The sequence below is a fragment of the Patagioenas fasciata genome, chromosome 3, assembly GCF_037038585.1.
Source record: "Patagioenas fasciata isolate bPatFas1 chromosome 3, bPatFas1.hap1, whole genome shotgun sequence".
NCBI classification, from domain to species: domain Eukaryota; kingdom Metazoa; phylum Chordata; class Aves; order Columbiformes; family Columbidae; genus Patagioenas; species Patagioenas fasciata.
This window is the reverse complement of record NC_092522.1, coordinates 25,633,644-25,658,092: the sequence shown is the minus strand read 5'-3', so window position 1 is coordinate 25,658,092 and position 24,449 is coordinate 25,633,644. Positions and strand designations below refer to the sequence as shown.

The 24,449-nt window shown below is 41.3% G+C and overlaps 1 protein-coding gene and 1 long non-coding RNA gene across 8 annotated transcripts in view; one reads left to right on the top strand and one right to left on the bottom strand.

The window, feature by feature from the left end:
* Positions 1-2,093: 2,093 nt before the first annotated feature.
* LOC136099256 (uncharacterized) lies at positions 2,094-3,288 on the bottom strand. Its single transcript, XR_010651061.2, has 2 exons — positions 3,151-3,288; positions 2,094-2,467 (listed from the first exon to the last, which is right to left on the bottom strand). It is a non-coding gene; the product is annotated as an uncharacterized lncRNA (long non-coding RNA).
* Positions 3,289-3,343: 55 nt separating this feature from the next.
* MARK1 (microtubule affinity regulating kinase 1) overlaps positions 3,344-24,449 on the top strand; it is a 58,535-nt gene continuing 37,429 nt past the window's right edge. For all 7 annotated transcript variants that reach the window (XR_011738185.1, XM_065833243.2, XM_065833241.2 and 4 more), the window contains exon 1: positions 3,344-3,480. Coding sequence is in view for 6 of the 7 variants with exons in the window: in XM_065833243.2 (XP_065689315.1) it covers positions 3,430-3,480 (51 nt within the window). In the remaining variant the exon portion in view is untranslated. The remainder of the gene's footprint in view (positions 3,481-24,449) is intronic.

The window sequence follows — 24,449 nt, the reverse complement described above, 5'->3', positions numbered from 1 at the left end:
CAGCACATCCCTGCAAACAAAAAGAAAAGCGAGCGTACCACCCGCCAGCCGGCTTCATGGAGGAGAAGGAGGAGGTACATGGGCTTGGCTTTGACAAGGCACGAAGCAACGAGTCTGTTCTGCCTGTGTGCGGGGAAGCTGCAGCTGACTCACTGCTGGAGCTTCCCTTGGGAGGGACCAGTGCCTACAAAGCTGATTGACACCTTAGTTTCCTCACTGAACAAAGTTGTCTAGTCGTAAATAAACATGTCATTTCTGGCAAAAAATGCAGAGGATGAGTGCATTTCAGAATAATAATAATGGTGTAAGAGCTCATGTCTTGCACTCTGCATCCTCTCTCTTTGCCTGAACAACCAACCAGGAACAAAATAACCCAGTACTCACTCAGGCTCAAGCACAGGCCTGTGCAGGTTTCTCAGAGCTTGGGGTAAAAGATCTCAACTATTGCCCAGAGCTTTCTATGAATACAAGACTGTCCTTTTCACTTCTGATATGAGGAACCAAGGCTTCCTCCAGACCCTCAAAACATGGATCCCAAGTAAAACGGCCCTGCTAGTTCCCACCTTCCCAAAATGACAGCCTTTCCCTTGCTGCCTGCTGTTTGCACCCCTCCGCAGCCACAGAAGCTGTGCTGCTGCTGCCAACCAAGCCCTGCTTGTGCTCTCTGACTCACACTGGCACCAAGCAGGACTTAATGCTGTTTGAAGCAGCAAAAACTTTCTGTGTATTTCAGCACAGGCCTCAGACAGTTTGGAGCATCCTTCTTCCAGGCCATTCTGGCACTCAGCCCATTGCCCACTGTCTGTTTTGTCTCTTTGGAGAGCAGCTGGAGGACGACAGGACCATCTCTGTGGTTACCTTCTCCTCCACACAGCTCCTCAGTTCCTGCATTTTTTCAGTCGGGGAAATGAGAGGCCTGTAGTAATAACCGGACAAAAGTAAACCAAGCTATTAAATGAATGAGTGACCTTATTAATGTGAAAGAAGATGATAACAGTAGCAACTATGGCCAAAACAACTGCAAAGCAGATCTTCAGCTAACAAGAATTATTCCATTACTATACTTTTAATTTCTGCTGAACCAACATTCTCCTACGAATAACTGACCAAAACATATTCAAATCCTAAGGCAGGAAGTCTTTCTAAGCTTTCTCTTAGTGGTGCCATTAAACACATTTAGAAGACATTTGATTTTACACAACTCTCTGACCACAAGCACGTACACAAATCCATACCATGTCAGGCTCGCATCAAGAGTTTTGACCAAGTAAGTGTTGCAGAGTCAGGCCCCATGCAGAGCCCCAGACACAGCCTTGTTCTTATTTGGGATAAAAGTGAATGCATTTTGATGAGCTAAGCAACCAAACTGGGTTAATATCCAGTTTGTCAACAAACTTGTTTTGGCATGCTGGCTAGACCATGTCTGTTTACCCCAAGTAAACCCAATCCTGGATTATTTTCTTCCCAGGAAAATGAAGGACCTGGAAATTTTCTTTGCAGCTGATATTGCCAGCTATGTGAGGAGAGAGCCAGGAGGTCACAGAGGCCCTTGAAAGGATTTGGGAGGCTTTGGGCCATGGACTAGCTGGGAACTTCCATCATTCCAGACAGACAAATCATGCCTGCTCAGAGCAATGTGATGCTGAATGTGCAAAGAGCGAGTCCGGTCGCACTGCTTGTACAACGAGGGGATGTTCTCTGCCTGTGCCTGCATCAGCTACAGAGGAAGAGCTGTTCTCCCAAACATCTGGAGAACTCCACTGTTGGCTAACCAGCACTGAGGAGCTGAGGGCACCTCTTGAATCACACCAGAACTAGCACAGCCAGAACTAAAAATGTTCTATTTAGTGTGTTTACATAGAAATACAGGGACATATATATATAAAACCTATAAATATAGGTAATAAATGACAACCCATGACCTTTCACAAGCACATAAGGGCCTCCCAGACACAAACATAGGACCCACCAAGTGCCTTCCAAAGTACTTTTCATACGGAAGGCCTTTCAGAACATGGACTGTGTTAACAGTACTTATGAAGATGTTTACAGCCTCAGCTATAAAAAAATATGTCAAAATATTGCAATGGAAATTCAGGCACATTGTTTTTATTTTGGTTTTGGTGCAGGGGAGTTTTTTCTTTTTAATTTTTACAGATTATTTTTAGAATTCGGTGAGGGGTTTAGTTGGTTTAATAGCAAAAGCTGCTGTCATGTAAAAACCAGTGACTTTTCAAAGACAAAAATGCATGTATGGTTCTAATTTAAGTACATGAGGTCATCAGTCCAGTGTTTGAGGACCGTGTGCTGGTTGGACATGAGCAGAGGGATGTGTCGTACAGTCTTGTTGATCCGATTTCAGCTTCAAGTGGGTAAAGGAGGCTGGCTGGCTCAGGTGGACAAATAAACGGCTTGATTTACACAGATGCTGACACAGGGTTTTAGGAGCCTCCAGAAAATCTGCGACCTGTGTGGGAGAGAAAAAGAGCTGCCCCACTCTGCCCTCTACGAGGCCGGCTCCTGGTAACGGGAAAGTCCCCGAGGAGACCTGCTCGCCAAGCCGCACCGAGCCCCTGCACTCCCGTGGGGCCTGTCCCGCGTCCCTCAGGCAGGAGGCTGGGCGGTGGCCAGCGGGGCTCGGAGAATCAGTCACCCCGGGAGCCCCCAGCCTCCAGCCTGAGGGACGCGGGACGGGCCCCACGGGAGTGCAGCCTCCCGCCATCCCGATAGGCGGAAGGACGCGGCCGGCCCTGCCGGCGGGCCCTGATCCGGGCTCACCGGGACGCTCGCTCCCCTCGGCTTCCCGCACCAAGCAGCACACCTGCCCCGACCCGCTTCACCCCAGGCCCGCACCCAACGCGCCCCCCCGACCGGCCCCCACCCGCAAGGGTGCCGCGGCAGGAGGGACGGTGGCGCCGGCGGAGGCCGCTCGCCCGCCCAGCCCGCGTTTGCCGCGCCCGTCCGCACCGCCCGGCCCTTCCTGCGGCGCGGGGCGGTGAGCCTGGCCGGCGGGGCGGGGGCAGGCAGGAGGAAGGGAGGGGTGAGACGGCGAAGGGAGCGCGGGGCAGCGGCGGCAGGAGGAGGAGTCGGTGCCGCCGCCGGATGCTGCGAGGAGGCGCCGCGGCCCCCCCTGCGCTGCCAGCCGCTCACCTGAGCGGGCAGGAGGGAGGAGGAGGAGGAGCCGGCGGCGGAGCTGCGCGAAGCCCAGCGGCGGCGAGGCGGGCGGGAGCGCGGCGGGCGGAGGGTCGGCCGGGCGGGCGAGGCCATGGCGCCGGGCGCCTAGCGGGGCCGGCACCGCGGCAGGAGGCCCGCGTCCCGCCGTGAGCGCCCGGCTGCCGGTGGGGGCAGCCGGCGGCCTCTGCCGCGGCCTAGGAGAGCAGGCGGCCTTCCCTTCGGCGCGCCGGGCGCGGCGCCGTTGCGGCCCACAAGATGTCCACTCGGACGCCGCTGCCCACCGTCAATGAACGGGACACGGAGAACGTGAGTACCGCGCCGGGGCTCCCTCCGCCGTGCCCCTTCCCCGGCCCGCTGTCCTCTCCGTAGCCGCCTCTCCCCGGCAGCTGGCAGCAGCCCGGCCTACGCTGCCGCCCAGGCCAGGTGCCCGAGGGATGGGCGGGCCGCGGCCGTCCCCTCGCCCGCCGGGCCGGGCGCTTCCCAGCGCCGGGCCGGCACCGCCGCCTGCCCGCGCCTCAGGCTCCTCCATGCGGCGCTGCCGGGGCGGGTCCGGCGCGCTGGGCTCCACGTCGTCCCGGGCCTCCCGCAGGGTCGGCGGCGGCTGCCGCTCCGCACGGCGGCCGGGCAATCCCCTTCTACGCGTTGTTGGGTCGGGCCGGGCCGGGCTGCCCTTATATGTACTTGGCTGTAGGCGCACACAGGCGGTTGGCTTCGGTCCCCCGCCGCGGAGAGGCCTCCGGGGCCGCAGGCCCAGCTGCCCTGCCTTCACCAGGCCCCCACGCCAGGCACCCCAGTCCCTGGGTCGGGGCACACACTCCTGGGCTTTCTGACCGCCTGGCACTAGGCCCTGTCTCGCCTCTCTGGGGTTCAGACCTAGTTGCTCTTTGTTTGGTCCCCGGCGTTGCTGTTACTGTATTCCTTCCTCTGTTTTGCTTTGTGTTGCGTCTGAGAAAAGCTGTGGTCATGTCCTTGATAGTTCCCGAGCTGATTGTTTGTATCTTCCTTTGTATTCTGTTTAAACATCTTTGTGCTTTTCCTTTGCTCTGCCTGGGCTTGATGGAGGGAGTAGAAGCAGCGTTGTTCTCTGTTGTGGTGGTCTTCCTGCAGTCTTGGTTATGATAGATGTGGTACCTGAGAAATGGTAAAATCCTGGACCATGTCTGGTCCTGTCCGTCGGTGGTGATTATTTAAATAGCATGAGAGGTGTGAAATTTTCGTCTTAAGTGTGGGGACCAATATTTAGAGAGAGGTATGTTTGGAATGTGTGCTAGATATCGTTCGTTGCCTTTAGGAAGGTGGCAGAAGGTGCAGGAGAGAAAAAAAGAGTTGTAGGAAATTCGGGGTGTGCAGTCACATCCAACTTCCACTTGAGTGGAAAGTGACCAGTAAGAAATGAAGGAAGATGGCCTGGTGGGTTGAAATGGGTTGAAGAAGATGCTTGTTTGTATTGCATTAATCTATAAAAGTTCTGGCCAGCAGTAGGAGCTCATGTTTGTTACTGTGCAAGCCAAAGCAGCAGTGTCTACTGCATAGGTTACTGAGTTATATTAAATGAAAAGTGAATATGAGAAGAGGGTTTGGAAGGCAAAGGTAACAGAAATGAGATAATATAGTTAAAGAAGTAAAACCCTGGCTTACTGTCTTCATATCAGCCTGGTTACTAGTTAAAGTTTAAAGCAAATAGGTACACTTTATGTGTTGTTACTTTTTGTGGACTGATGAGACCTGTATTAGTGTCAGAAAAAAAGCAAGTCCTTGAAGTAAAAATGAAATTTTAGATTTAATTAAATGACAAAGTCCAGGTTTGAGTGATACATGTTACTCATGAATCTCCATTTTAAGTATATATCGGAATGTAGATGAGAGAGAGATGACAGGAAGGGATAAGAAATATTTATGCGCATATCTAGTAATATAGTACATAAGACTTGCAAATTACATTTGTACAAGGCTAATGGAAATATTCTTACACATCATCAACTTCTGTAGATGAAGACTTCAATTAAAGCCTTAGTAGTTCATTTAGAAAATATTACGCTACTTTTTAATGCTCTATTTTTACACCTAGAGATAAGTGAGGATGATATTATTATTATTAATAATAATAATATTTCAGAGGGTGCATTTGGTATGTAAAAAACCCCAGGTTTGTAAAGGATATCAAAATATTGAAAATTGCAGATTTGCTCCTGCAAATCTTAGCATAAGTCTGTAGCCTAATACTAATGAATATAATCCGCCAGTAAAGAGCTGTGTGGTAGTAAGTTCCCATGTCTGCACAAAGTAATTCTAGTGCTGTCATGATTATGGCATCTACTGGGTTTTGGAGCAGGTATCTCAAGGAGGTAGTTGCTTCTGCCCTGTGGGGAGCCTTGGGAAGCCCTCTCTGGCACCTGTGGTCTTCCTTACGTAGGACTTTTTGCTCCTGCGTGTCAAATGTGGGATGGAAGAGGAGGAGATCTCTTACTGATTTCCCAAACAGCAGCATTCCTTGGTTTGAAATGGACTCTGCCAGGGTGAGGTGAGACTCTTAATTTGCTTTTAATGTGCTTCCTCCTGCTAATAAATACTAATGGGCCAGGGAAGTGTTTGTGCTGATGTGTCTCGATGCAAAGTGTAGCTAGTGGGCTATGCATAACTGAGGTGGTAGAAGGGAGAAGCTATTGGAAAGAGTGAGGAGTTAAAGCACAGTGTGTATACGAGTGATTTTGTCCTGGTACTTCCAGTTCCCAAGTAAATATATTAGTGAAGCTCTCCCAAGTTCTGCAGCTAATGGTGATCTTTAGGAGAGCACTCTTTTCTTCTGTCTCATACATGTGGCTGTCTCAGCCATGTTGCTCCATTGTGTGACTCTCAGGGGACAGACTGTAGCTCTGTGTCCCAGGGAAAGCTGATTGATGGTTCTGAGTACAAACCTACATACACATCCAGCTGTGCATTGCACGTGGCGTGAGGTCGTTGCATGAAATCATGGGGAGCTATCCTACCACTACCACCCTCTGTCTCTTGGCAGCTGCTTTCCATGCTCTTTAAAGTAGAAAATAAATACAATTTCAACATATGCTCTTCTCAGTGAGTATTTAAGCATGTGTCTTGTCATTAAAAAAAAAAAATTATAGCAATTTGGTATAGCACCTATCATAAGAATATACATTCCTTGAGGACTTACTGGAGCTCCTGGTAGGATGGGTGAAAAACGTGCATATTTCTATCATTCTTTGCGCCTTTTATCCCACGGTGCCCTTTAAAAATAATCTAGAAGGCAGAAGATCGTGCGGCAGATTACTTGATAAGGTCTTATCAGAAAGCTGGAGTGAAAGGTACAGGGACCGCTGACAAGAGACAAACAACAGGTGGAGGGAAACGGTTGTAGTTAAACAGTCAGTATGTGTGTAACTGATATGCCCATGTTACAGAAATTCACCCCTTTTCTTTTCCTTTACTTTTTGCTGTTCTTTAGGTCTCCCAGTGCTATGTTTAACTTTCCTAGCATATGTCCATAAATATTTTTCATTAGAAATACTATTTTTCTTTCACAAAAGCTGTGTTTAAGGGAAAAAAAATAGAGTATGATTGTCCTTATTCGCATTGAACAGTTTATTGGGAAACTTGGGGAAATTACTGTGAGGATGCAGTGCAATGGAGATTATTTTTTTACTTATTACCAGATTTCCTTTTTTTTCAAGTGAGAGGCAAAAGTGTTCAAAATAATAATTTTCCTGTGTTTTGATTTTGTACATGTATCAAGAGGAAGCTGTAAATACTTAACATTTTACATAGGCTGTGGTAGGTAATGTTTCAGTGCATTCAGACACTTGCAGTTGGGTTTAGTTTGGATGATCTGAGCTTCCCATCTCTGAGGTAGAGAGAGATGGGAATCAAACGTTTTGAACTGGTTGCTCTTTTGCTTTCATTGGGTTGGTATTGATTGAGGAAAGTGGGGCTTTTGTGTTTTTCCTTCATGTCGTGTTATATCATGTCATTGAATTGGGGAATGGTTTTCCTGATTTAAGGCAAAATAAAAGAAATACATCAGTATATTATCTAAAATGTTGTTTGGGAGCTGCGTATAAGAAAAAGACTCGCAGTCGGCTGTATACTACTTGCTTTAGTAAAATTAATGGAAATGAGAATGCTGTAGTTTGCATTTTCTGACATAAGGACTGCTTAGTCTGGCATAAGAATACTTTTTCTTCTGTAGTAAGTGGAGTTTAATCTTTGGGAGGTGTTACTATTATTTATAAAGGTATTACTGGTTGTCTGTCTTATGGTGTCACCCACCTAGCTGTGTTTTAAGGTACTATTTTGTTTTGCATTTTTCAGACACGGGAAAGTTGGTCAGTTCTGCTTCAGAGATGTTGAATGTTTATGGCAGAAGAAGGACCAAGCAAGGCAGAAGTACTGGATGATAACACTAGCTGGAGTCAAGGAGGAATGTGGGAACTGTGGTTTATCTTGCCTAGGCACTGCCATATGAGAATGATTAAGAGATGTCATGGCAGAGGGAGTTTTAAGGACAATACAGTGACCTATGATCATGTGATTTGCTTCATTATCATACAAATAATTATAGTTTTAACACACACACCCGTTTGCAGGCTGGCAAGCGGAGGGTGATGTCTCAGATGGCAGCTAAAGTGGGTGTGGTTAAGAATGACTTTTTGGTAGTGGAGACAAGGAGACAGCTGCTTTTTTAAAGAGGAAAAAAAATTGAACAGGGTTAGAGGTAAGAGGATGGAATGGAGTGGCCAGGTTAGGGTTATAGTAATTATATCATGTTTAATTTATTTCTGTGTTTTTTTCTTCTGGAGTTGCTTTTGCACAATAAGAACACATGGTTTTGATTTGGACAGAGGGGGCGTGGGAGAAAGTATCTGACAAGAATTCTTTCTTTCAGTGCCTTAAGCAGAAGAATGGCCTAATTTCCAAGCCTTATGGGTTCAAGAGTACAGCTGTATCTTTCTTATCCACAGGAGATGGGCTTTAGCAAAGTGGAGAATGCCTGTGTGGTTTTTTTTCCTTGTAAGATTATTTTTCTTTATCATAAATACACCAGTAGGTCATATGTTTATTTGAATGGTAAGAACAGGGCATGTTCTCCTAATCTTATTTTGAAGGTTTGTGTTTTCTCTGTGCAGACTTTGGTTTTTTTTTGTTTTTGTTCAGGTCTTGAGCAAGCTCCTAGGTTGTGGGGAAAAACACATGTTTAGCTAGAACATTATGCACGGAAAGAGCAGGGTTCGTTTTGTTAGGAAGCGGGTTATCCATTTTGAAGTTAACCTACTGTGTAACTCAGAGTCATGGCACAGGTGATGCAGATCTTCAGTCTCATTTTCCCTTGGTAAAGATAAATATTTTGGAACAAATGAGTGAAAATGTAGCTTCACACTTCATTGTTCTTTCTAGGCATTGTAAATATAGCCATATAGGCGTGTAGTGTTGAAGTTCAGAAACAGTTAATGCAGTTAGATTGTACTGCTTGTTTCACTTCACTTGAGGTTCATAGGTAAACATGAAGTTGGATTGTTTGTAGTTGGCATTCTGAAAACTACTTACATGGTCAGTGGAGTTAAACACTGAACTAGAACAAGAAGATTATGTTCCATGGAGCCTTGTTATCGGTGGGGTCTCTACCATCATATTTTTCTGATCACATGGACTTACTGTTTACATCAATACAACTTTTGATTTTTCTAATTCTGCCCTTAAAATGTTTTGTTCATCAGTAAAGGCAGGATTTGTTTTTCCTTACAGCATCCAATTGTATTTAGAAATTAATCTTTCCACTAGAGTTGTGGTTTTTACCATCACAATTGCTGTTGCTTAGCAGAAGGAACTTTTTGTAATTGATATCAATATTTTAAACATAGATAAAGTAGCAATCAGTTTTTTCTTTTATGTGCATGTACAGCCATTTCTTTAAAACTATGTTCTCGATCAGGGCTTTGTATTTGCACTTGCAGAATTTTTTCTTGTTCTCAGAATTTAATACAGACCTATCCTTAATGTTTGAGAGAGAACTTTAAGCACTGTTTTCCACTAGTGCAGATTCATTGAGAAACTATCTTGTAAAAAGGAGAGATGCTTGTGGAGCTAGAAATCTATGCTGCAAATAAAGCCCAAAGGTGGATTTCTTACAAATTGGCCTACTAGCAACTTGAGAGTTTGAGCAAACCTTTCACATGTTGTGATATGCGAGAGAAGATATTTTATCACTTCTGTTTAGATATTATTTTTTAGTAGCTTCAACCTTTTTTTGTGTTTATTTTTTAAAAATATACAGTTTTGCTCTATGCTGTCTTCTGGGTTAAATACACTACTTGTAAGTTGCTGCAGACAGTGACATGTTTCAAACTGAGCTTATTTGTCTTGCGATCATGACTTGATCTATTGATTTTATTTGTTGTTGGAAACACAATGCTTGCTTACTTGCCTTCCACTCCCTTTTTTTTTAATCTTCCTGAAATTTCAGAGTCACCAAAACTTTTTATTTTTATGACTTCATAATTTTTTTCTGGGTCTTCATTTTCAAATGTTTACTTCTCTCTAGGTAGTGGTAAATTAAGTAGTGTTCTCCACAGTTGAATATTTCTGAAAAAACTATGAAAGCAGGTTTCACCGAAACATTCACATCATTCAGTGTAATGAATGTAATGCAACTGAATCTCAGTTTTAATAATAAGCTCTTTCTCCACATCAGCTACCAAGCCTGTTAAATTGTTAACATGTTTTTGTGTTCTCCTTGCTCAGTGCTAAGGAAGAAAATTTCTCTTTTCTTTTGTTTTTTTGCTAATGACTTAGTAAAATACTAAAGCTAAAAGATTGCTGAGAGCTCAAGGTCAATTTCAGACTTTGTAGCTGTATGTGATGATGCAGCTTAGGCAGTTTTGGTGTGCATCCTAGTGAATCTAAGGTTAAAAATTGCAAGAGACTAAGATTTTTTTTTTTTCTGAAGGCAGGTCTCCTTGTGCTTGTTTCACCTTATTTTTTGTAAGTAGTGACCAAACATGCTGTAGCTATCATGGCAAAATAGTTTAAGGCACAAGCAGTGGAAAGCACTCTCTGTGCTTATGATAATCCTACTTCTTTGTGAACTGAGATAGCAGTTGCAAAAGAAGTTGTGTTTTTTGGTGGTTTTCAGATGAGCATTTTGTTAGGGATTTGTTTATATAGGCTTTCAAAGAAAATGCAACTTATGCGGAAAGGCGCATGTTCATAGTCATAGTAAGGCGTCTGCACGGTTGAATTCAGCTGGGCTGCAGTTAACCTCTAAAACAATAAACTGGACGTGCTCTTGAAGCCGGGGCACAGCTTAGGCTGTAATGATTGATCAATACACTGTATTTATGTAAAAGCCAAGAGTGCAGGTTTTCTGTATATCTCTGTAGAACAGAAGATCATGATGTTATTCTAAAATTCTCAGTCTTCTCAGGACAGCTGATCGACAGTCACTTCACATCACTTAAATCATCATGGAAAGCAGGCTCTCTGTTCTGCTGGAATGAATGCATTGTCTGTGTGTTTTCAAGTTCTTGTGTTGTGTTGTTTGTTGTATATGAATAAAGGAAAAATAAATTTTCTTTCTTTCATCTTTCTGTTCCTGTGCTTGTGGGGCACCTTAGGTGTAGGCTGGGGGTGATACAATGAGAAGTTGCCTGCACTCCGCTTGTTTTGTTAGCATTAACATGGCTTGCTGTCAAGGTGATTTCTGTAAAGACTTGAGTACCAATGACTCCTGACCATTTCTGTGCCAACTATCTCAAGTTTGCAACATTTTGTAAAAATATAAGACGTATACATTCATAATACAGTAATACAATGTGTTTTGAAAGAAAGGGTTATTTTTTTTCACACTTGCATTCTTCAAAAGACAGGCAATATATCAGAAAGAGGACTTTTGGTTACAGGAAGCTTTAGCTGGTTTCATTGTTTTAATTTCCAAGCTGTTTACCCAACCTGCACTTGCAGAAAAAATAAACAGTATAACATTCTTTAAACTGCTCAGTCATTTTGGATGCCCTGTAAGTATAATACCATGACATGTGTGTTCATACTTCTAATGGTTTCCCAGGTAAGGATTGATAAACATAGTTGAGTTGTACTGAGGAGACAATGAAACACGTTAATGACTTCAGGTCAGTGTCTGTCTTGTTCACCATGACCATGGTGTTGTGTTGGCAGTAAGTGGAGTAATAATCCTGGTTTTATGTTTAAACATCTGGCATGTAGAATCCACAAAAATAGGGAAATAATCATGTTAATGAGAGCAGAGAATGATATCCAAAGTTGTTATATATTGTAATTGATTCTACATAGGAGGTTTGTCCAGTTGTGTTGCAGAATTGTATTTTAAACATACACGGTTGTGATGTGAATAGCTTGAATAATTAGACAGAACTTTATTTCATGTCTGAAAGCACTTGTGTAGCACATGGATGTTCACACAGCTGAACATAGAGTTACCTGATAGCCCATGGCAGTCTTTTGCAAGAGCAAGTGATATTACTGGTGACAGTGTCTAATTGTTTTTGTATTATAAAGTAATAGTAGTGCATGATAACTTTTAAAATCTCAAGCAGAGACAGAATTAGGCAAGGTTGTTAGAGAGAAGTGTTATCTTTCATTAAACAGATGTGGTTGGAGAAAATAGATTAGATTTGGATAGATGAGGCTCCAGCAGGGCTTGCTGTAAAGGCTCCCGCCCAAGGCTAACCTCGTGGTAAAACCTGTAGTACTTCTGCTCCGCCGTGCTTCTGTAGGAGGGCCCCCGCCTTACTCGTGATGCAGTAAAACACGCACCTTCTTGTAAGCGGAGGCACAGCCTTAGTCACTGCGATAGAATGCTATTCTCAGCTCTCTTGGAAGCTTTCCTCCCCGCTTCCTACTTTCCTCACTGTTGGTTCTTTTCCTTCTTAACCCAATGCTTAGAAAGAAAGAAAAAGAAAAACAAGGTAAAAACATATTTTGCTTGTCTCCAAGCAGCGCCCTATTTCAGAGGGGAAAGGCCATTTATTTGTCATCTTAATGTTAAAGGTTATCACATAGACTGTTTTTCTTATTTAGTCCCTCAAATATTTGACCAATTTCATTTTAAAACTTGACGGTAGTCTGTAACCTGCCATCACAGCAGCTTTATTGTTGCATACTTCCCAAATCCATCTTTCTGAGAGTCCATTTACCCATGTTCATGAACTTGCTCGCCATTTAACACCTGTAATTTCCTATCTTATCCCATTCTTTCTCCCCCACCTTGTTTTCCACCACGTTTTGCTTACTAACGTGCTTTTGTGCTTGAGCTTACGTGCTTGTTGCCGACTTCCTTACGCTTCTCACTCTTTCTGGGACCTTTTCCAGTTTTGCTCATTTAATGACATAAGCAAAACCAATACAAAGCTTTACTGAAGCTATGTAGTTGTAGCTTCTGTTTATCCTTCAAGTAATAAATATCCTTTTGTATGAATCCCAAGGAGCATTTTATTATGGGAATAATCTGAATTGTTAAGCTAAAGGGACTGAAGAAATGTTTTGCTGTGGGTGGATTGAGGGGAATTGTTTCTGGTTTGGTGACTATTCTTGAAATTATTAGCAAGAAGGATTGTTAGGACTTTAAATACTTGTCAGACACTGTTTTCCTCTCTCTGCATTTCCTTCCCTCCCCCCCAGTAAAGTTAACTGTGCTTTCTTTTCTCAGATAACAGCAGAGAGTAACCAAAGCTTTATAATGATTACTTAGAAAGGACATACAATTTTAAAATGTTCTTTGTAGAGGGAGAGATTTTTTCATAAACTTGGTAGATACGCGAGGAATTTAATGTGCGAGAATTGCAGAATTAGGGAAAGCAAAGTGTAGGGCATACTGCAGTACGTGTAGCAGCAGTGTAAATTACTTGTGCATAAACAGTAAATATCTGAAATTCCTTTTGAGAGTGCATGCTTGGCTTCAGTTGTATATAAGTATCTTCCTAATTCTTAGATGTTTCTGTCATTACTTAAAATAAGCAGAGGCATAGCTTAAAAATTCAGAGAATCTTGCACCTTAAGAAGAGTCAGATTCTTGCTGTGGAAATTACCTTAGCCTGTTAAATGCTACATTGAGCTCTTACAGAGGATATGGTTGTTTTCCACAAATGGATTACATATGTAATGTATTTACTCATATCTCTATTCCAGATAGTATTATCGATTGAAGGTAATAGAATTCTTTGAAGCATTTGGGTTTTTATTTAGTAATTTTTTGCAACTGTAATCAGATTTTCCTCCCACTGCAATTTTGGATTGTCCACCAGTGGTTAAAAAAAAAAAATCGGCAAGATGTCATTACTTGGTGAAGGACTAAAGTAGTATTTTTCTCCTTAAGATCAGGCTCCACAAGGGATAACAATTGTAATCGTTCAATACAATGAGATGTAAATAAAAATATTAATAATGCTTTCTTTGAGTAATGTTTACCAGGTATATATATGAATGATAGCTTTTCAAATTTGCTTTTCTTAATATGACATTAAATGAACAAGGCTGGCTGCTTTTGAGAGTTCTTTCTTCCAGTGATAGACATAAGATGGCTCATGGACAAAGAGAGTTTGTGAAGTGAAAGCACTTCACAATGAAGCTCTTGCTCCATCTACTGCATAGTCCAGAGAAATCTTATCTAAAGAAAGTTATGAACAATGAGGGTTGATCTAATATAGATGCTGGAATTAGTCAGTGAAAGACATAATTATTAGAGAAAGTATGCCTACAGCAGTGTTTGTAAACAGGCTAAGGGAAATTTAATCCCTCAACCTTCGCAAAGTAGACCGATAAAATAAAAACTGCATTTATAGGTTTGTTTTAATAAAGCTATTCTTGCTTATCCAGTGATGGCAGAAGTATAGCGCTCATACAAAAAGAAAATTCAATGTTTTCTAAATATAACAAGATAAAATATTTATTATTATTGCTGTTGTTATATTTTTGTTTGACCTTTTTTAAAGCTTTGTATTTTTGTATTGTGTACAAGCTTTTTCACTGTTACTTGTTTAATCAATTTCCTAGTAATGTGTAATATTTTGTTTAGATAGGATTATTTTCAAAATGTGTGGTGTCGAGCCTTCTGGGGTAGCATAGAAGAGACAAACTGGGCACCTATATCCATCTGTATGTTTTCATTTCCTTTACATAGTAATTACTAAACTAAAGAAGCTGGATTGAACATAGCACTTGACTATTAGACTAAAGCTATTATGATAAAGTGAAACATTAATGGTGTATGAGCCATTTTCTTAATTAAAAAAAAAGACAAGAAAAAGCAAACTGGGAGACTGTCAAGTATATTGGCAGGTAGTATAGTTATCATATATTGGAGTTAAATTTACCTCCAGGTAATTTTTGAGGAAAGATGGAAAGCTGTGCCTAATTTCAGATCAGCTGTCGGGGGTAGGAAGATGCTAGAAAATGAATATATTATTTGTTAGATGTGTGGTGAAACAGGAAAGATATTTTACGCAACAACTCTCATCCCCTGGGATTGGAAGGGTTCTAGTTAGTTTGGTAAATTAAGGAAACAAAATTATAAATGAAGTTCCTGGTGAGCCTAAGATGATGTAGGGATCACAGCATTGCAGAAGGGGATATGTGATCATGTCTCCTACAGTGCTGTGCCTTTCCTTATCTCCTAAAAGGCAAGGAGCATCTTAGAACTGTGAGTGGGAGAGGGACACTTGGCAGACTGATGGTGGAAGAAAGAATATGATGTTGCTGTCTGACCCATCCGAATACTCGTAATTAGTCAGTGATACCCATTTGAAATCTGTATAAGGATAACTCTCCTTTAAGGTTCTGAGGATGGAGTCCCAGTTGCCGGTTGGTAAACTGATAATCCCTGTCACCTGCTGACATTGTCCTTGGGTTCCCATGACTTCTCTGCTTTACTGACTTTCTCTTCCTTAAGACTGAATGAAATTAATTCCTGTTTTAATATGAGACGGCATCTGATTAGGTAAGACACCTCAACTGGGGATTTCCAGACTGTAAGACGCATTGCTCTAGTGTTATCCAAACTGTTGTGATGCCCAGCTCAGGACAGAACCAACGGTTGTCACTGCTAATGATGGTCTGGAGGCCACCATTGCTGCTACTGGTTATTTGCTGTACCTAACCATATAGATAAAGAAATGTGGAAATGTCTGACTTTGGCAGCTTGCAGGCTGGGGTAATGTCTGAAGATCATAGCTGGGGATCTGGGATTCCTCGCCTGCGGATTGTCAAGGACTCAAGAGAGAAAGTCATACTTTCCTTTTTTTTTAAAAAAAAGTATACTTTTTTCCTTGCTGTTGGGTTGGCCGTCTGTTTTAATGACTGTATTCATTTTGAATGCATATTAGTTTTTGCTCAAACCTTTAATTGTAGATTCTTTGACTTGTATTCTTAAGCTTCATCAGTATATATGCACATAATTTCTTCCACGTTTTCTTACCTTTTTGTTTTAATGGGTTGAGTAAATTGAGCAGCTGTTGGTTTTAGTATTTTCTTTGCATCCTCTGATGTTTTTTCTTTTACTTCCTTTCCTGAGTTATGTAACACAGATTATTTCATTTATGTTCATTCTTTTTCTTGTGCTTGGATTTTTACATCTCAACTGTATTCACACATGATTTCTGTTTATGGTTTGAATTCAGTACATTGACAGATACCTGGGGTATATATGCAATTGTCACTGTTCATTATCTACTGTATTACTGTATCTACCAGTTTAAAGCATACAAAGAAATGTACTATTGTTTTCTAGCTGTATTAGAAACTTTGCAAAATCTTTGAGGAATATTGCTGGTGTTTGCTTTATATTTCCTTTTTTCAGTTTAGGTTCCTAGTTGCATGTATTTGTAAAGTGCTAAATTGTGATAGCTTGTGATCATAAATAATTGAACTCTAAAGGTTAAAATAGGTGGTTGCATGAGTTTAGGAACAAGGGACTTTGAGGATATTACAGTCCAAGCTCTGTGTAGAGCACACTCTTTGATCATAAGACGTGAGCTGGTCCAAGGGGCTTACAATGTTTGGACAGCTTAAAGTTAACTGTAAATCTGTACAGAGTTGGGAATACGTTTGCTGAGTTGAAATGTGGTGTAGTGTTATCCATATAAAGGTAAATGCTTACTACAGCCCAACCGAGGATATTTTATTTGATCTGTTAATTAACAGTTACTTGAAAAACAAGGCAGAAGGCACTCAGCAGAAGATTCTCTTCAGTTTGCTTTGTGTCGTTTGTTTTTGGTTTTGTTTTCTTTGGGTTCACTATGTCCCACTATACCAGCTGGCTTCAATACATCATCATAATCTTGCCCTGTATCTAAAGTATGGTTTACACTTTCAGAAGACCAACAATGTTCAATGGTGCCTACAGCTCCTACCATCAGATCAGACCCTGCTAGAGTGTTCTCTGTAGACAAAGTCATGGAACCTTAGTGCAGCTTGAGCACAGGCTCTTTGGTAAAAGCGTCCTACACCATATAAGGTGCTTCCTTTTCTTAGGAAGGTGGCTCGTTTTCCCAAACCAAAATATACGTTCCTCCTCAAAGTCAATCTTTGTATCAATGCTTATAAAAAAAATATGTGTTTGCAGAATGCTGAGTCTGATTATGTCCTAGCTTAAATATTAAAACTGCATCTCCCTGTCAGGTGTGGTCCAGTAGGCACTGTGCACTTCTGTCTTCTGAGACAAGACTTGTTAATGACACCAGAAGGCCTTGATGTAGAGAAATTGACCAGAAAATATTATCAAACCTTGAAGCTGAAGAAGCAAAGCTATTAATAGTATGCTGTAGTGCAAGAGGCCATGCAAGTGCTTCCTGGCTCAAGGACTCCCTTCCCCTCCCCAAAGGCTGCAGCTCCAGTGGAAGGCCATGGGATAGGCATTTTGATCTGCTGTAGATCCATGCATTATTTTCCTCTTCTGATTCTCAGCATTTGCTGGTTGCTCAACTACTTTTAGATAATTTTGTGTTGTATATACTGTATTATATGAAGGGAACTATTAAGATGAGTCTCCATGACCTTTAGATTAGACTTCCAAGATCCCTAAAAGCTGTGTCAAAAGAACATTGGAAAATTCTTCAGAATACTGGGTAGCTTCATTCAAAACATAGCTTGATGTGATCCTCAAACATCAGAGACTGCACTGCCCTGTTCTAGGGTTTCTTTTCTAGGACATGTGTGCATCAATGAGTATGTATTGCTATCAGTTTGGATATTTTAATTGGCCATCTCATCACTTTCTAGAAGCAGGCTTTACTACAGAAAGTTAATAAGACCTTCAGGTAAAATAATCTTCAAAATAAGATGGTGATCTATCTTGATGGATTCACCATTGGATCCATTGGATGAATCTAGTAATGGGGATGTAAAGACGTTAGAAATGCTGCCCAGCTTGCTACAGAAGTAACTTAATTTTCCCTTTTATGTAGCAGAAATGTTAAGGGTGCTTTGCCCATGCACATCGCTCCTGAATGATAGCTTTGTAAGCTCGTATTGTGTGCTCTTCTGTCTCGCACACCTTGTGCAGGTACACAACACAAATAAGCAAGTCTCCTTATTTGTTTGTGGGATTTCCTTTGGTTTGGGTTTGTTTGTGTGTGTGTGGGAGGTGTTCCCCCCCCCAGTCCTTTTCTTTTTTTTTTTTCTTTCTACCTTGTTGTAGAACGTAAGTATCTCCTAGCTTAAGTTTCACTACTGGTGTCAATTTGCCTCTGGTTTATCAAGAAAAGCGGTGTGATCAGTTTTCTTTTCCATGTGGAAGCATGCTGTCAGGACAGGAATAAGGAGAGCTTAACGTGGAGCTGCTGTGGCCCCATCTTACCGGTGCTGGGTGTTCCCCTTCCTCCTTTGGCCTGTACTGATGCTTGGGAAACTCTCTGGGGGTGCTCGTGCTCGGAGAGCTGGGGGTTACCCTGGCAGAAGGGCAGTCGGGTTTTGTCTGGCTTTGATCCCTGTGTTGACTCTCTATCCTGCTGCCCCAGTTGTGGTGCGGTTGTAAGTGGGTTGCGAGCACGTGAGCTGCTTCAGCAGCCATCATGCCACATGTGGACTCTTGCAGAGTTGTTTTAGGTGTGCAGTGGGCAAGGAGAAAATTCCCATTTTGTAACCATTGAGAGAAAGAATGAGTTGGGATTTGGAACCTGGTCTCAATTAGCTGTGTGTGTGTTTTCCTTCTGTAGAGGAAACCTCAGCTGGGCCAGAAAACTGGTTGTTTGGTCACGAATGTCAGAGAGACTTAGCTCTAGAATCAAGTAGCCCATTTGTGAGTAAACGTTGCCTCTTGCTGCCATTCTCCTCATCTGGAGAAAAGCCTCGCATCTCCAGATTGTAGTCTGCAGATTGTAAAAACAGCCTTTTCCTCTTAGTCTTGAAGTTTGGTATTTAAGCATTTTCTGTTTCTTGTAGTCCTCCAAGCACCTGAGAAGCTCCATGTGCTTGACATGATCCTGAACTGTAAGTTGTTTCATGTCTCCATTCTCCTGCCTTTCATCAGGCCGTTGCAAAATGACCTGACTGCATCATTTATAAGTGCAATAAAAACTCCTGCCAATTTTCTTTGCCAGAAGTTTTGCTTTCTGGGTGTGTTCATGTTCCTGTTTGGTTGGTTCAATTAATGATCAACGTTAGCATTTCGTTTTCTTTTCTGAGGATTTTTGAGCAAACTGTGTCATGTCATTCAGTAGCAGTACCCTGTAGCTGCCTGCATCTCTGGCTGCTGGTAGGGTGTTCTGGGTGAACTGGGAATGCTCACTGGGAGCTCTGTGCTGGAGAGTTTGAAAATCTCATGTAATAAGTTCAAAAAAAGTCTGGTGAGGTTAAACTGATCGCCTCCTGAGGAAAGAGCGGTGGCTGGCAAGAAATGGTGAAAGAACTCTTTCTGTGTGAAGGGCAGTGTTTAATTGTGTCCAGGAGGTTCCAGCAGGAATGGCCTTTCTCCTTCCTTCCCCCTCCTGTAACTGCTGCTTTACAAAAACACAGGTTCGTGTTAAGTTTTGTGGGTAAGGGACTTTAATAATTTTGTTTTGACAAGCTAGGGAATGTTTTACTCTTTTGCTTAGTAGGAGTGACTGTAGCTTTCAGTAGTATACCAAATTACAAATAAAAATGAGTAAATGTGAGATAATTTTAAGAAAAACTCTTGTTGTTGTTGTTTTTGTTTTTCCTTCCCTCAGTTCTATCTGTGGTTTACTGCAGCAGCTTTTAGCTGGCTTGTCTCAGTTTTCACTGGGGCTACAGGGAGGGCTCAGCTTTGTTGTAGCAGTTAATGGCTATGGTATGGGCCGACTGTCCTGAATTAGCCCTGGAAAATCTTGTTTGTGTGTTTGGGATGAGTCAGGAAGGAAAGTGCCAGGTTGAAATAACTGTGCCAATTCTGAGTGAAATGGAACAAAAGCAGGAAGGTCCTGTTCTGCTGCACCTGCGTGCCTGGCCAGGCTGAGGGCTTCAGGCCCAGGGAGAGGAGGAAGCACGTTAGTGAGTTCAGGTTATGAGACCTGATTTAATGCTACAAAGGTATTTGTTTTTCTTACTTCTCAGGGAATGACCAGCATATTATATAATTTTTTCTAATACTTAAAAAGTATCTGTGATTCCATGTGATAATGAATGTCACTCTTCCATATGACATTACTGCTGTGTTAAAAACATAAAAGTGGGAGCAAGCTTACTATAACATGGACAAGGATTTATGACAGGTTAGTGTCACCATATGAAAGTTGAGTGTTCTGAAGCACCTTGTGTATGAACTTCTGAAACTCACATTAGCTATGTATGGTGCTGCACTGGTAGATCGTGGCCTCCATTTTCTATCCTAGATTGCTTCAAGTATGGAGCTGTAAACATTGCATCCTGTGTAGTTTGTGATTAGAAAAACAGTTCTGTATCAGAGTTGGCAAACTTATTTCTGATATGTCTCAGAAAGCTATATTAAGTACTTAAAAACAAATGAACCAAAACAAAACAACAAAAATGCTACCAAAACTTCTAAGGGCCTTAGATACCATAATAAGAAGCACAAGATGAGATTTACTGAATGTTCAGCATAAGTTTACCCATCACCAGCATATATTTATGCTTTTAGAAAGGAATCTTTATTGTGTATTGACATGAAGGGATTGCATTTCACCTTGCAATAGAAATATTTTACCATTAGCTTTGAAGTTGTTTTTGAAATATAGAATACTTCAATTGGGAAGAAGAAGGAAGAGATACAAGAGTAAGGGAAAGTTATTTTGTTTGGTATCTCACCTGATGCTGCATACTGAACTCCATGCTCATAGTTTGAGGGGTTTTTTTTGTTTGTTTGTTTGTTTTTGTTTGGTTTTTTTTGTTGTTGTTGTTTTTTTATTTGTTTTGTTTTTGTTTTTTAAGTATTATATAAAATGCTTTTCAGAGTTACAGCATCAGTTAATGAAATGTTTCCATATGCTTGACCGAGATAGCTTTACTCAAAATCATTATTACTTATTGCTGATAGCTTCAAGCTCTTTCAAAAGTTCATGCCTGGAATTCCTACATATTATGTAAATCTGCACATATGTGGGTTTGATGATTTTCCTTGTGTACTTCTGGAAAGCCTGCATGTGCAGGCTCAGAGTACAGGTACAAGTTAAAGACAAACATCACAATTTTGTCTGATTCTCTTCTGTCTCTGCCATACATTGACCTTGGTATTGGATTTAAAATCTGTATGTATTTTTTCCCTCACTCTGTGTGTGCTTCTTGGGTTTTCCTGAACTGAGTCCTGCATATTATCGTGTTTCAGTGGAGCAGGTTGATTGCTTTGGGCCTTGGTTGTTGTTTTTAGTTTGTTTGTTTTGTTTTTTAAATAACAAAATTTTTGTCATGTATAGACAATCTAGTATGCATTTAATTGCTGATAAGAAGTCATGGAATCATGTGTGCATACATTTAGTCTTTTTCATTGTTCCCTCCAAAGCAGTTTTCCACGTCTGAAAGATATGAAAAATTAGAGTACGTAGTGCTCTATTAATGTTTTGGTTGAGATTAGAGGTGTTTTGGTAATTGCAGTGTGATGTGATTGGTATGTGTGGCAAAAGTAAGCTGTGCAGATGTGAGATTTACCTGGAAGAGGAGTGCCAGAGCCCTGGAACAGGCTGCCCAGAGAGGTTGTGGAGTCTCCTTCTCTGGAGACATTCAAAACCTGCCTGGACACATTCCTGTGCGATCTGCTCTGGGTGAACCTGCTTTAGCAGGTGGGTTGGACTAGATGATCACCAGAAGTTCCTTCCAACCCCAACCAGTCTGTGATTCTGGGAATCCTCTTCTTCTGGCACTACCTGATGGATCAGGTACTATCATGTTGTGCAGTTTGAAGTTGCACCATGCTTCATAACTGCAAAGCTGCACCTCTTGATGCTCTTGATATATGATGCAGAACAAGCTGATCTGGAGATTTTGGTTTGTTTCTACATTGAGATTTACCAAGACCTTTCAAAAAATTGGACTCTTCTAGTTTAGTTTGATTATTTCAGCGACAGGAAGACTTGCTTGAGGTGGTTTGCTAGAAGCTCCTAGGTCCTAAAGTAGTTATGGACAGCAAGCACTTAAAACATGAAAACAGCTGGACGTCCAGGACATTACTTCCTACCTTTCTACCCTTTCCTTCCTGTATTGTGAATCAAAGCTGGTGCAGGTCAGTACTGTTCAGAAGACAGTCTTCTAAACCCTTCAGAGTTCCTCTGTCTGGGCTAGATATTTTGATTACCTTGCAAAATATGACAGGTAGTAGAAATGTTCATGTGTACGGCACATACTTCAAAATGTTTGGAATTACAGATATAAAAAATTGGCTGCAAGAAACGTAAGTTCATAACAGGAGGTAATAGTGAGAGAAGGAGTGTGATGGTGTGCCTTTTCTAGCACCATGTGTGCACACTTTGCTTTCATGGGCTGACTGTACCAAGGAATTTACCATGTAGTAATTCAAGAAGGGGAAAATTCAGGACTAAGATGTTTGTTTAATCAAGCGAGGTGTATTTGTAGGCAGATCAATGTGTGGAAGCTGCCCTGTTACTAGAGAGGCCTTCAGTGTTGTTTGATTGAGAAAGTCTTTGTGGTTTGGTGTCCGGAATGGTTTTGGGGACTTTTTAAAACTTAACTGTAAGAGCAGTTAATATATGTGATGATGTCAGTTTAATATTAGTGTCTACTCTGTGAGAAAACTACTCCAGTGGCTAAGTAACCAAAGGATGCTGAATTAGTGAAGCACACACTTTGTGTCTACTTGGTGGGGTTAGTTCTTCTGCAGTTTCTCGAAGATAATGTGTCTGGGCATCAGGTCATCTTGCTTTTGCAAAGCTGCCTGGGGTAAACAAGGAAAGCGATAGCTTTGAGTCTTGGGAAGCACTGGGTCAGGTTAGTTCTCTTGTGATTTTAGTGCTGTTGACTTTCTGTAATTAATGGGACGTGTCAGGAACAAGCCTAGTTATGAGTAATAAGTTTTAACTGAGCTCTCTTCAGTCAACAGTCTAAAAATTGAATACTAAAATTATTTTTTGGAGATTTCTGAAAAGGCGATGGATTTGGTTTTGTGTGGGATTTTTCTTCTTTTAATAGTTGCCCGACATGCACAGTACCTAAATGGCTGCTCTAATATACTGTTTCAGCGCTAAACTTTTGTCACTGATGGACCTTCTTTGTTTAAAATTTCATTTTCTTTTAAGAAACTTAGAATTTTATGTTGATTTCTAGACGTTTTATTTAGCACTGACATGAAGTGACCATACTGGAAGTCATGTTTATGATGTACTAGTAAGATAGTGTTTCCCACTAAATTATATATATATCTTGAGATATATCATCAAGGTATCTAGAGAAATATCAGAATCTTTCATTAAAATCCTGTGTAGGCAATACAGGTTATTAGCTGGAATTGGTTTTAGATGGCAGTGAACTTCAAGGAGAGTGTTGGTTTTTACAGCCTTCTTGTTTCCCGCACCCTGACAAATTTCTCAGAATTTAGAGATCGTTCTTCTGAAATGGCATTTTATGTATCAGCTACTATGTGGCTGTTCAAATGAATGAACATATTGTAATAACCAGAAAGATCTTAAAACTACATATCTTGTCTTTCTAGACACTGTGGATATTACATCCTTCTGTGGAATTCAGCTTTAGCACTGTTTGGAAATAATCTCTGAGATATCATTATTTGACCTGATTTTTTTTCAATATCTTTATTATATTTTGATTTTGTAGAATGCTTATTTGTAGAAGTTGATGAGTTTCTAGTTTAAATTCCTCTGTACTTTCCAACGATAGCAACATGTTTATGTGCAAAAGAGAGACCTATTTCGAGACTTAAGAAGAATAATTTGAATTTCATTCAGTGTTGTTAAAAATTCAAAACTTATGTATATGTGGCTTACAAGCTAAGAAACTTGACCTTCTTTATGCATGTTTTCTGTCATCCCTGTGCATAGCTGGGGCAAATGGTTGACTCTGAAGGTAATCTAGGAGGGAATAATTAAGAAGCTATCTGGAGGGGCTTAGTTTCTCCATCATAGAAAGACCAAAATCAAGAATAGTCATGACCATGAACCTTGTTACCTTTTTTCGGATTTGGTTCTGTGTTATATTGTCATTAGGATTAAATAATTGCTTTGTCTGTTAAATCTGCATTAAAATGATCTATGCTGTAAAGCCATCTTTCGCTTTGCCTATGGCATTGGTTTTGTTTGCCTATCCAACTGTTTATCTAAAAGACCCCTTCCAGTATCTCCAGGCAGTGGGCGAATCCTATGACGTGTATAAAATTGGCAATTGATATTAGGGTTGCTTCTGGTAGGCGTTGTATTACAAGTAGTGAAAAACTAATTGTGTGCATAAATGGGCTTGAAGACTTTTAAAACTTGCTTGTTTAGCATAGTGCCGTAGCCCTGGACAAGTTTCTAGGTATGGCTATAATATATTAATTATTATATTAATATAATATATTAACTATTAGCACCATACAAGTATTGATTTTTCAGGGTGTTTTCTTAGGCAAGACATATTTGGGCTCTGGTTTATTGCATGTAGGACTCGTATCTGATGTTGAAGGAATGTTTCAAAACCTCTTTGCCTGGAGCTGTCCGTCTGATCCTCTTTCCAAGTCCACAGAAAGTATTTTAATTATGTGCTTCCAAAGGATAAATACTATTGCTAGTGTGCTATTTCATGGTTGAATAAATCTGTCTGATATACAGAATCTAAACGTGTCTGGCTTGCTTGGTTCTGCAGTAATTTGGAAATTGTTCAGC